The sequence below is a fragment of the Chelonoidis abingdonii genome, chromosome 5 (assembly GCF_003597395.2).
Source record: "Chelonoidis abingdonii isolate Lonesome George chromosome 5, CheloAbing_2.0, whole genome shotgun sequence".
NCBI classification, from domain to species: Eukaryota; Metazoa; Chordata; order Testudines; family Testudinidae; genus Chelonoidis; species Chelonoidis abingdonii.
In genome coordinates, this window is record NC_133773.1 from 95,452,338 (window position 1) to 95,465,258 (window position 12,921).

Here is a 12,921-nt window from a genome sequence, read left to right on the forward strand (position 1 = left end):
ACTTGCTGCAACTAATCCCTCCACCATTTGGTATGGTTACGTCTATTTTGTTGAAAGGCATTTGGAGTACATGCGGGTAAATAATGGAATACAATCCTTTTGGGATCCAGTAGAAATGGCACTATTAGTAATTTGTCTGCTTATTATGAAACAGACTGTGCAGAACCATAATTAGTAGTACTGCCAGCTCTAGGGAGGGTAGAGTTACGGTTGCTGGAAGGGGATTATGTGAAAGGGTTACATTAATTCTTTATTTCCAGGTTTTCAAACATTTAAGTTCTTTATCTTAACTCTGCTTTTTCTGGGTTTTAGTAGCTTAAGTTTATCTACCGTCCATACGGGAGGGGTTTGATGCAGCACTAGGCAACTGTAAGTGTATTGCCTAAGTCTGGTGTGAATTAACTTGTTTTTAAAATTCAGACTTGGCATATGCATAACTGCTAGTGAAAAATGCTGGGAGTTGCTAAGGGTGTGCATGGAAGCTAGCTGAAAAACAATTATGTTTAAGTGGAAACCATGTATTGTCAGAGAGCAGTATATTACCTGTCAGGATAGTTTAACTGTGTATACCTATCTACACATTTGAATAAATGCACAATGGCTACAGTTATTCAGCTGCATAATTCTATATAAGTAAAAGGTTTACTCATTTTGTCTGTGTGCAGTTACCTACTATATTAGTTCTTTGAACCAAAGAATAGCTTTTTTTATTTTTAAGATGTAAAGCCTTATGGCTGAAATGTGAGTTACCAAAGTCAGGAAATTCAGTTATCACTTGACCATGGTGAACCATTAAGATATTGGCAATAGTTCATAAGTGATTGAACAGTTAGAGTTGTTATGGGGGGAAAAGAAAGGTTTGAATGATGTGGTCTTTGTGCTGGTAAAATATTAGTCTTAGGGCAAGGCTACACTACAATATTAAGTCAACCTAAGTTATCTGGACAGACAGCCATTGCAGTTTCTTTGGTTCCTTATATGCACAATCACATTCTCTAGTCCATTTCCTTTTTATTTTTCTCTTAGCAGTTCATATAAAGGTACCAACACTCTTGCCACATTAGGCAGAAATTTACAATAGTAGTTAAGCAGTCCTAAGAATGAATGGAATTGTGACATGCTCTCTGGCAGTGGCACTTGAAGAATTGCCTTCTTTTTTCTGGTGATTGTTTTAAGCCCCTGGCATCAATTACATGTCCAGGGTATTGAACTGAAGGTTTGAAAACATCACTTTTGTCTTGATGTTCTCTCAGTTCATAGTCTTCAAAATGTTGCAAAACAGCATCCAAATTTTGAAGAGGATCCTCTTGATCCCTTCAGTAATGAGGATGTTGTTCAAATAGCATTGAACTCCATTCAGTCCCTTCAGAATCTCATCTGTAGCTTTCTGCAACAGCACAGGTGCCTATGTGGCACCAAAAGGTAACCTGATATGGCAAAATAAGCTTTTTCACGTGTTGTGGGATATTTGCAAGATGCCAGATCACTCTCTATTTGTAGGTATGCATCAAGCAATCCAATTTACTGAAACACTGTCCTCTGCTAATAGTAGCAAACAAATCTTCAATAGGAGGTAGTGGATACTGGTTTGCACATAAAATTGGATTCGCTTTGAAATCTCCACAAATTCGGACGGAGCCATCCTTCCTGATCACTGGTAGAATGGGTGTAGGCCACTGACTGTGTGAAACTAGTGACAAGATTCCGATGTTTGCTAGATAGTCCACAGCAGCTTCCACTGGAGGCTTCAGAGCATAAGGCACAACTCTGGGCTTGCAATATTTTGACTGTACGTCAGATTTAACAGTGAGCTTCACTGACAGGTTGCTTATTTGTCCAAGTCCTTTTTCAAAAACTTTGGAGTGATTGTACAGTATTTCTTGAAGGTTTCAGGGTATTCTGTGATTACCTTGATACAGTCAGCTTCTCAAGCCAAGTTCTGCCAAATAATCATAGATACTTTCCTTCAGCCATGGACGATCAATTGTGTTACCCTTGTATATTTTGTTGAACTTTCACCTGGAGTCTCCCTTTTTGGAATTAACTTTTCTCCTTAAATCTCTTAAACCTTTTGAGACGTCCACTCCAGTATCAAGCTCCATATTTGTAGGAACTCCCTCAGTCAAGGGTGTAACCCAGGAGCCATCTCTTGCTTAAGTTCGGGTAACATGCAGTTCTAGGACTCACTGAATGTCACTAGAGCTTTGTCTTTTTTCACGTTAATTTCTGACTTCCGTCTTTGCTTAGGTTCAGTCTTCATAGGTCTCTTCTTGGACGGATGGTTACTCTGTGTTGCTGGTCATTGAATTATGTAACAGGTCATGACAATGTCTCTCTTCTTCTGGCACTTCCTGCAAATGACCTGGTGTGCCTAGCAATTCAGTGTATATAGTTGGCATATGATGGCCACATGGAAATTCCGTACATTTTGTGGTCCTCTGACTCGCCAATTTAGGGGGTGTATTTCTTGGTTTGCTTTAAATTTCAGAGACTCCTTCTCTGAAGTTTCCATAGCAATAACTACATCAACAGCCTTGAATGCTAGCAGTGATACAGTCAGTAACTTCTTTCAGATCTGATCATTGCGTAATCCAGAGACAAATTGGTCACATAGGGCATAACTTAATGTTTGTGTATATGACAGCACTTAGATTTCTTTTTTTAGAGCAGCAATGAACTGTACTACTCGCTCTCTGCTTCCTTGATGGACCCAGTATCATTCTGCTATCCTCAATGAGACAGGAGAGAAATGTTTGTTTCTTCTGTAATTATGGCATTTCTGGGCATAATTGGAGACAAGAAGTCACACAGCAATCTGTATGCCTTCAGACCCATTACTATCAGCAATATTGAAACTTGTCCTTCTAGAATGGAATTATAAACTACAAATTGCTCAGATTATTTGAGGCACATTACCTATGTTTTACGGTTTTTGCCTAATTCATCAACGTTTCTCTTCTCTCCTGTTGGACTTTGTGCCCTCCTGGACACTTTCTTCCCCAGGAAAACTTTCTTTATTTGCTTTTTTTGCTTCTTGGGCAGTCAGTGGGTTAGAAGATCCTTGTTGCCTGTGTTATATTTGGACTGAGCAGTGAAGGAGCTAGACAAAGAAGGAACTGATTTTAAACACAGCTGTCTGCTGTGGAGACTTTCATTATTTTGGTAACAAAAGTGAGGCTTTGTTCTGAGTACAAAGTGCCCACCATTTAAAGAGGCAGGACATTATATATACCATTTGGAAATGGGGGGAGAAACAAGCAAGGTAGTAATCAGAATTATATGATCTTTATACTCTTATACCACCTGTTATGTTTGTTTATAGCCCTTGCAGTTGTGGATTGTCGTTGGTCCCTAAGTCTACTGATACTTTTCAAGGACTGACTATAGCAAGTCCCAGCTGTTAGGCTACTGTAACTTGAAATCTCTTGTAGACCTATATTTTTAATGTATAGATTTTGATTTGCATATCTTAGGAGTCTAATCCAGTAAGAGTTCCCAGTTTTTAATGTCACTGTTCTTGGTCACATGCAGAGGAAGTAATTTTGTTACAGGGACTGTTTTGGAATAAAATTGACGTATTTGGATATTACTTGAGGTGTAAAATATTTATTCTAAAGGTTTGCTATACTAAATGCTCTCAAGTTTACAATTGTTCATGGAAAAAGTATTGTGGAGCTGGGGGCCTGAAGAATTCATCATAGTGAGATTATGCATTTAAAAACTAGTATGTAGCAGCCACCCTGGTGTATTATAAATTTAACTACCAGTATATCATTATTAACTGAAACAATTGCAAAAAAGCAGTGTAGATTGATTTTAAATCGGCGATTAGCCTCAATTTGAATAATTGATTTTAATCGGCTTTTCCATTTGTACTTCAATTATCTTCTAAAGAAAGATGTATTCTCATTGGTTAACATGACCATTAAAACATAGAATCATAGAAGGGTAGGACTGGAAGGGACCTCAATAGGTCAGTATGTTGATTTACAGTTAAATAGAGCCTTTACACTATATTTCACATGTTTTTGCTACCTAGGAGGGTACACTATAACTAGATGCATCTATTTAAGCAGTTACATTACTTAATATTTTCAGATTTTTAATTGTACATTTTGGTATGTAATATTGCTTTATTAACTTTTTGGTCATGATTCGTATCAAGCAGTATTAGGGTGGTAACTGGAATTTAATTAAACACACAACAGCATATAACATTTATTTTTATTAAACAAAACCTTAAATGTTTTGGATACATATGCTTATCAAAATATATTTCACATTTACAACTAAATAATTTACTGACTATACTTTAGCACTCTGTTCCGTTAATAAAACTGATTATTTCTGTTTAGCCTCGGAAGATTTTCAAATATGCCTAAGAAGTAACTGGACTGTAAATACCTGAAATGAGAGAGGCTCCTAAGTTACTTAGGGTGACCTGTTGTGTCATATTTGTAAAGTTTGACCTCAAAAGCTAGATGTGTTTTTTCTCTACTCTCTTTATATAGAAAAGCAGCCTTTAACTCAAAGTTTCTGATTTGAAGCTAGTAGATTCATCATATTTATTTTTTTATTTAAATGGTTTAAGAGATTATAAATTTATGCCTTAACACATTTTATATTAAGTTTAGATTTTCTTTTGAACAGCTTTATTTTTAAACAATTTTATTTAAATATCAAACTAAAAAAAAATCTAAATAAAATGATTGTATTGCCTTTTTTTAAAAAAAATCATACAGCTTTTTTCCAGGGTGGGCAAAAATCTGTCATTGATAATGTCTGTATTGCTTTGCCAAACAGAATTAGTAAAACTATCCGTTTTTCTTTTCTTACCTGTCAGTCCAAAATGTAGGTTTGAGTACAAACGATCTGAAACTCCCACTAGATACTACTGCTACTGTGGGAAGGTAGAAGATCCAGAGTTGGACCCATGGCTGGTACCTCACTCATGTGGCCAAGTATGTGAGAGGGAATTTAAACCTCCATGTGGGCATAAATGCCTACTGCTCTGTCACCCGGGTAAGTCTCTTCTATGCTATTGATTAATTGTTCACAATTAGTCATGAAAACTATCATGCTTAAAATCAGTTATGACACTGGACTTTAAACTTTAATAAATAGGAGAAAGTGAATATTTGTGGGGAATTTCATTATTAAAAGTTACTGAACACTAATGAAAGGAGAATGAAATGAATTATTGAGCCAGCGATGAAATGTTAATTTTATTGTTTCCTTTTAACCGTTCTCAGGTCCTTGTCCTCCTTGCCCAAAGATGGTCGCAATAGCCTGTTACTGTAAGAAGGCTAAACCAGTTCCGCGAAGGTGCAGTACCAAAGAATGGTCATGTCAGCTGCCATGTGGTCGAAAACTGCCATGTGGACAGCACAATTGTGAGAATCCTTGTCACCCAGGTAGACCTGATCTTCTAAATTGTTCAGAGAGTAGTTTTGCATCAGTTATGAAGAGTTGAAGCTTGCCTGTATGAACTAATTAAAAGGAAAAAAATGATTGTAATTCTTCTCCCTCTGTCACCTCACAATTAAATCCTATATTAATCACTTATTTTTAGGAAATTGTCAGTCTTGCCCACGAGTCAGTAAACAAAGGTGTGTCTGTGGTAGACAAATAGCAGAAAGACTTTGTGCAAGTCCATTTTGGCAGTGTGAGCAGGTATGTTTCAGAAGTGCTTTTTTAGATTATCTTTATCTTAAGAAAATGGGCAACTTACTATACTGGAAAATTTTAAAAAGTTACCTGTTAAGAAGGTTTTTTGTTTTTTAAGGTGTGTGTTTTTAAACATACACACGCAAATCTAGGCAGCAGTCATTTGAAGACAGATACATTTACATGGGTCCAGTTCACTTCTGACATTAGTATTCACAGCTTTGTTGACTCTGTTGCAATTCTGCTTGCTTATGACAGTAGTAAACTTTACTTTCAGTTCCCATCATTTTGAGTAACTTTTAGATTCTTTTGAGAGTAAGACTTCTGTTGCCATCTTAAAAAGTATGAAACGCAGCTTAATATGTGCTCTAGAGCTTCGCTTATTTACTAGTAGCAACTAAGCTTAATCAGTTTTCTAAGAATGATTCAATATTTGTGGCTCAGAGCTACAACTGAGACTGTAGGTTGTAAAAATCTTAAATTGAGGGAAAGCAAAACATGAGTGCTCTCATGAGACAGCGCATAATGTCTGATTTTAATTTGTAACTTAAGTATACTTTCAAAGCTCAGGAAAATCTCCCTTCTCCTTCACAGTCCCATTGGATTTTGCATCCTTTTATCTTGTTAAATTGGTCACTGTCAGCTGTTGAGTTATTGTAGTTTTATTTTTTTTCTTTAAGGTGTGTGGGAGAACTTTGCCTTGTGGTAATCATACATGTGAACAAATTTGTCACTCTGGTCCCTGTGGAGAATGTCCTCGATCTGGGAAAAGACCCTGTCCATGTGGGAAATCAAGTAAGGATTTTTTCCTCTTATTGAGGCACATTTATTTGCTGAAATAGACTTCAAATATTCAAACATGTCCCAAGTAGCATGAATTTACAGGAGACTGTTGTAGCTCAGGTTTATAAACCTTCTTTTCAGTAGTGTTTGGCAAAGGCTTACTTCCGCAGTGCAGTTACTTAGCAGGTTCCAATAAGCAATGAAAGCTGCAAGTTTTATATAACTTTCTTGCTTGATTCTTTACAAGTTTGATATTGACTTAATTTAACTATGGTTTTATGAGAGGTGCTAACTTAATTCAATAAATTTGTATAATTTCTGTAGAGTTTCTTTAAGTATGAGAGGGTGAAGCTAGAAAATACAGGTCAAATTGTCAACTGTATATCTAGATGTATCTGTGTTTTTTCTTTAGTACATGTGCTATCTTGTTTTTATTTAGTGTTTTTTTTGCCTTGTACGGAAGATGTACCTACTTGTGGAGATAGTTGTGACAAAGTTCTTGAATGTGGAATCCATAGGTGTTCGCAGCGTTGTCATCGAGGTCCCTGTGAAATTTGTAGACAGGTTAGTTTTAATCTCTTCCAACATGTAGCTTTTAAATACTTTGTAATTTAAATAAAGGTTTTGCCTCCTAAGAAGCTGGCATATCTGTCACTAAAAGCACCCATCTAAGACCAGATTCTTTGGGTAAATGTGTTCAGAAAAATGCATTACTTTTTGTGTGGTACCTAACCAGTTACTGAAGGTCATATTAAAGGCAAGTTTTAACTGGTAGTTGAGCAAATTTAATTGGAAGTTCTGTGTGGGTAATGCACATCTTCCACTGTAGCACTATGAATAGGCCACTAACATTGCTAAAGTGATGCTGAGAACTATTTTTAGGCCAAAATTTAAAATATGTGGGCTGCTGTCAAGGTTCCTTCCCCACTCTGGACTTTAGAGTAAAGATATGAGGACCTGCATGTGAACCCCTAAACTGAATTACCAGCTTAGATTTGGTTTTGCTGCCACCACTCCCAAATACTAACTCCCTTCCCTGGATAGACTTGAGAGACTTCTTCACCAAGTTCCTGGTGAACACTGATCCAATCCCTTAGATCTTAACACAAGGAGAATTTAACCATCCCCCCTCCTTTCCCCCACCAATTTCTGGTGAGTCCAGATCCAATCCCCTTGTATCTTAAAACAAGGAAAAATCAATCAGGTTCTTAAGAAGAAGGCTTTTAATTAAAGAAAGAAATTAATCATGCTCTTGTAATATCAGATGGACAATAATTTTTACAGGGTAATCGGATTTATAGAGCCAGAGGACCCCCTCTAGCCCTTAGGTTTCAAAATTACAGCAACGGAGGTACCAATCTCTTATCGCAAAAGGAACATTACAGAGTTGAGAAAACAAAGAATAAAATCTAACATGCCTGCCTGCTGTTACTTTCCAGTTTTGAAATATGAGAGAGTGGTTTCAGAAAGATTTGGAGAAGCATGGATGATGTCTGGTCCTCTTAGAACGCAAGAAGACAACCCCAAAATAAAGAGCACATGAATACAAAAGCCTCCCCCCCCGCCCCCAAGATTTGAAAATATCTTGCCCCTTCATCGTCCTTGGGTCAGGTGTCACCAGGTAAAAGGATTTTGGTGCCTCTGACCAGAGGGATTTTATAGTATTGTACACAGGAGGGCTGTTCCCTTCCTTTTGTAGTTAGACAATGGCAAAAAGTTCTTTTTGCCACTAAGTTCCAGTGTTGAATTCTTTTTTTAGCATACTGGTAGATGTGTTAACCCAAATAATAATTTCCAAGACATGAATTAGAAATCAAAGTGACTTCTTATTTATGTAGTCCATCAGCGATTTAAATGTGAAGGAAAAAAACTGCATTTAAATAAACACAGGTTAATAAACAAAAACCCAAAAAAATTTTTTTTGTTTACTATTACGAATAGCTTGTTGTTTTTAATATATAATATGACCTGAGAGGAAGGACTGTCCGTGATCTAGGGGCATTGGCCTGCGTCCCTAGGGACGCCAGGTTCAGTTCCCTGCACACCACAGACTTGTGCGCAAGTCACTCATAGTCTGTCTCCCTCAATTCCCTATTCTGTAAAATTGTTGATAATAGTACAAGTATTACCACCTGGAAGGTTGTTAGGATGGGCAATACAGGAAAAGATTGTGATGTGCTCAGTATACTATACGGTCAATGGAGGCCTGTATAAGTACCATACAGATGTATGTTCGTTGCCCCTTGTCATAAATTGTGGTGCAACTTGGAGTCCTGTGGTGCTGTTTACAATTGCAGTGAGTAGTTCGGTCTTGCCCAAACACTTTAGGGTAATTTTGGAGAGGAGGTTTCCCTCCAACTTGCCATAAGTGTGCTTCCCACATTCCTGCTAGCTAATTGGACATTGATGAAATAGCACCCAGGAGCAGTTCTGGGCCAGGATAGCTGCGGCGTTAATAATTTCTTACTCATGCTATTTGATTATGAGTCACCTACTAGTCTCCTTACTTTTATCTATCTCCCCTGCTATGCCCAGTCATGGTCATCAGACCAGTTATGATGATTCTGTCTACGACCGAAGCAACATCAGTTGAGGGCCATTTCAAGGTACTAATTTACCCTCCCGTGCTCTGTGTTCAGTAATTAACAGCTCAGAGAGTCATGGCAAGTGATTTGTATACTTGAGCTCAGCGCAGATACGCTTTCTGTGCATGGCATTTTGTTGAAACTAGAGACCATAAGGCCGCCATTGTGGTTTTTTAAAGAATATTCAGTTTCTGGCTCTTAGTTATAGACTTGTTTAGAACTGCATTCCCGTGAGTTTAAGCTTATAAAAGAACAGACATTCAGGAACGAAGTCTGTTGGGACTTGGGTGGAAGGTGATGTTTTCTTATTATTGTTTACTTAGGCCAGGAAGATGACAATTTTTGCATTCGTCATACTCTGCCCTTCATACTGTTGTTAATCTTATTGGCTATCTCTTTTGTGTTCTTCACCTCTGGCCAGTTAATGGCAACCACCGCGTTGCCTTCATCTAGTAAGCATCTGTACATCTTCCACTCTGTCCTCTTATGGATGGAATAGCTCTCTCATATTTTTGAGCTTTAAGGTTACTCCCATCCCTTCTATTTTTTACCTTCAGATAATCTTGAGTACCATTGAACTGTGGGTATACTAGCTAAACATATGGTATTTGGCAAAGAGAGTCCAAATAAGGCTTGTAAGCCTGAATTGTAAGCTTGGCAGGAGCAGCGACAGCGTCTCATATGTTTGATATCATGTGACCTAACACAGTGTTGTCTCTGGATATTATAGTTGTAATAAGTTGATCAGTTTGCCTTACGGTTCTTAGTAGAAACATCTTTTAGCTTCCAACTTATATGTGTCTTCATATCCCCCCCCAGGAAGTTGAAAAGCAGTGTCGTTGTTGAAAGCATACTAAACGCATGCCATGTCATAAACCGTATCTCTGTGAAGACCAAAGTGCTACGAATAATTTCGTGATTGCCAGAAGCACAATGCACGAGAAAGGTGAGTGTTAACAATATGCTACTTAACAGTAAACTTAACAAGCAATTCATTATAAAGTTCTATTAATCTGGCTCTTTTTCAGTTTTTTGATCGCAAATTTATTTATATTCTTGTACAAATGTAGCATTGGATCAACATACCTTTTTGTTTCACATTTGGAAGGCTTTCTTTCAACTGTAAGGGCTAGCTAATTAATAATTAAAACTCAGAATCTGCCACATAGGGTAGATTCTGTGGCAAATTCCAAAACTGAAGAATAGAGGTTGCTTAAACTGTGCTGTTGGGAATATATTTTGATATTAACTATCTCCATTTTTCCCGAAATAGCTTTCCCCTTCTATTTCAACATGTTTTTGAAGGTTTGAATTGACAGTCACATTGTTCAGAAGTCTCAGAACATCTATAGCCTTTGCAGAAAGTGTCTCTTGCTGATCTGAGGAGCTAATCTGTTGGCAAGTTCCTTTTAGAGGGTGCCTAGTGGATTTTTCAGCTCAGTCAGTTTTAAGGGAGCTACTCACCAAGTAAATCAGCTATTGCTTTCATTGGGACTTCAGTGCCTAAACTACCCTTTGTGACTTTGAAAATCTCCATCTAAACATTAATAGAAATAATCTCCTCCTCTCCCTCTCCCTTCCCCCCACAAGCCTCCTTGCATATTAAAGAACAGGGTGACAGCCTATCTAAACCTTAACCCAGCTGTTCTCCTTTTAACATAAAAGAAGAACTCATGTCTGAAAAGAATGAGGTGTGTGTAGTGAAAGCACATTTAATGATTTTTCTTTTCTTTTGTACTGTATCTCAGCTTTTCTGTGCAATGCTAGTAGGTACAGAACATGTTTAATTCTGTACCAAGGTGCTGGTTTGCTTACAGTTTTTAATACTGTTGGGCTAGGTACACATTACTAATAAAATTCAGATCATTCAGAGAATTTTGTTTGTATACAGTTTGTGTGATTTCATGTAATGATGGAAAGTTGCACGATGGAAAAAGTATACAGTATGAGTTAAGAATAGTATGCTCATGTGGGATCATTACCACAAAAGTTTGCTGTAGAAGTTTTATTCTGTGCTCAACTCTGAAATAATTTCATAGCTAGTAAACTTAGACATGAAAACTCCCAAATACAATTATTTAGCAATCTGACACTTATATATTAAATCATCCATTAGAGAGATTCATTGCTTCTGACGTTTGTGTTCAGCACATGCAGGTGCAGCACTAAGCGGCTGTACTAGAATTTGGTTATAAAAATCAGTTTAGGCCGTCCTTATCTCAAAATTCTCCTCTTACATGTGCTATATGTAGATCTGAGGCCAAATTAAATATGCATAGAAGCATAATTTCCAGTTTGTATGTAGAGAGAGCACTAAGTCAGTCAAGAGGCTCCAAGTAGCCTGATTATTGCTTATTTCATTATTATAACTAAAACTCCCAATGTTCCTCCATATGCCAAGGCAAACACCTCAGCCCAAATGGAAACTATCTCTTTAAAGATTTGACTCTGCAAATAAGTATATAACTATTCCACTGTATCATTAGAAAGAGCAAAATACATAAGTGGAACCTGAGGAAGTCTGTAAGGGGTCTGAAATTGTATATTCCTGTTCATCATTTGTTTGTCCTCCTTAAGAATGTCCTTGAATGCAGTAAGTGAGCCACAGGATATTAGGAGGAGAAGAAGCAGTCTTTATTTTCTCCCTTTTTGGTTTTTGAGGACAACTGGTAGGCAATCTCAGTGACCCAGCCAGTCATTTTTAACTAAAATGCCAGATTGACTCTGTTTTGAGTTGTATGGGTGAATTTCTGGCTTAATTTTGGTTTATGGGATTCTTTTCAGCAGTCTTATTAGTGATAGTGTAGTATCCAGGATCTGTGAGGTGTTAGACAAACATAGGAAGGTGGAGTTTCTGACTCAGTCTACAAACTGGGGTTTGTTTTTATTTCCAGCACACTTATTTTAAAGATGGTCTGCTGAGCAAAATTACTGTCTGCACTGCTACTTTATGCTATACAAAGGCTGCCTCAGACACTTCAAAACTTTTTTTCTAACACTGGAAATATCAGGGGCTAATTTATTTTTCTTGAAGGGCCTGAATAATGATGTCACAAAAAGTTGTCATGTGAGCTGCAACCTTCCCCTTCCTTCGTTCTCCCAACAAAAGGGAGATGAGATGCTGAGTCTTTACTTCTAATGTAAAAGACAACCCTTCATCCCTCAAAGTAAAAGAAAAAATGTAAGATTATCTGTATGCATCATAAATAAATGACAAAGGTACAGACATTTTTCACCTCTGCAGTTCAATTTTAAAAACTAGACTAGACAAAACACAAGTAAACGTATTGTAAGGAGCGGTCTTGAATTTGCAGTGGGGTAGACTAGGTGACCTAAAAATTCTGTTTTCTCTAAAGATGAAGAACAGAGTAAATGTAGTTAGCAGGAGTTCCAATTCCTTTGGGCCCTTTCTCTATCTTTTGACTAGTTATCCTCTAAATCTTACAAGTAGATATTTCAGAAATAGAAGAGAGATTTTAGTATTGACATTTTTTAAGCTGATGTGGGTGGGATAACATGGCACAGCTAATGTATACCAATTACACATTTGGGTATTTGACCCAATTAAAAAGAGATCCGTCAGACAAAATGTAAAAAAAAAAAAAAATTTCATTGATTTTACTTTTTAAGACTTTGAATTTGTCACATTGAAGTAAAGAAAACTTTTTTTATTTTTGACTGGCACAGTCTTAAAGCATTTTAAAGCATCTTAAAGCATTATGGTACAGTGAAGAGAACAGAGTTGCCATCTTTCAATTGAACAAAAGGCAAAAAAAAAGCTCAAGCTCCTTTGCTAATCCCCTATCCCTTCTTTCTTTAGTTCTTTCCCAGGTGTAAGGGGGAGGGATTGCTGTCTCCTGCCCTGGAGTCCATTCACTTGTTCTGC

General features: G+C 37.2%; 1 protein-coding gene across 1 annotated transcript in view; it reads left to right on the plus strand.

Annotated features, from left to right (window-relative positions):
• The window catches only part of NFXL1 (nuclear transcription factor, X-box binding like 1), a 104,113-nt gene that overhangs the window by 14,483 nt on the left and 76,709 nt on the right, over positions 1 to 12,921 (plus strand). The window contains exons 5-9 of the mRNA XM_075066748.1: positions 4,844 to 5,022; positions 5,253 to 5,414; positions 5,573 to 5,673; positions 6,348 to 6,462; positions 6,890 to 7,014. Of these exons, the coding sequence (XP_074922849.1) occupies positions 4,844 to 5,022; positions 5,253 to 5,414; positions 5,573 to 5,673; positions 6,348 to 6,462; positions 6,890 to 7,014 (682 nt within the window). The remainder of the gene's footprint in view (positions 1 to 4,843; positions 5,023 to 5,252; positions 5,415 to 5,572; positions 5,674 to 6,347; positions 6,463 to 6,889; positions 7,015 to 12,921) is intronic.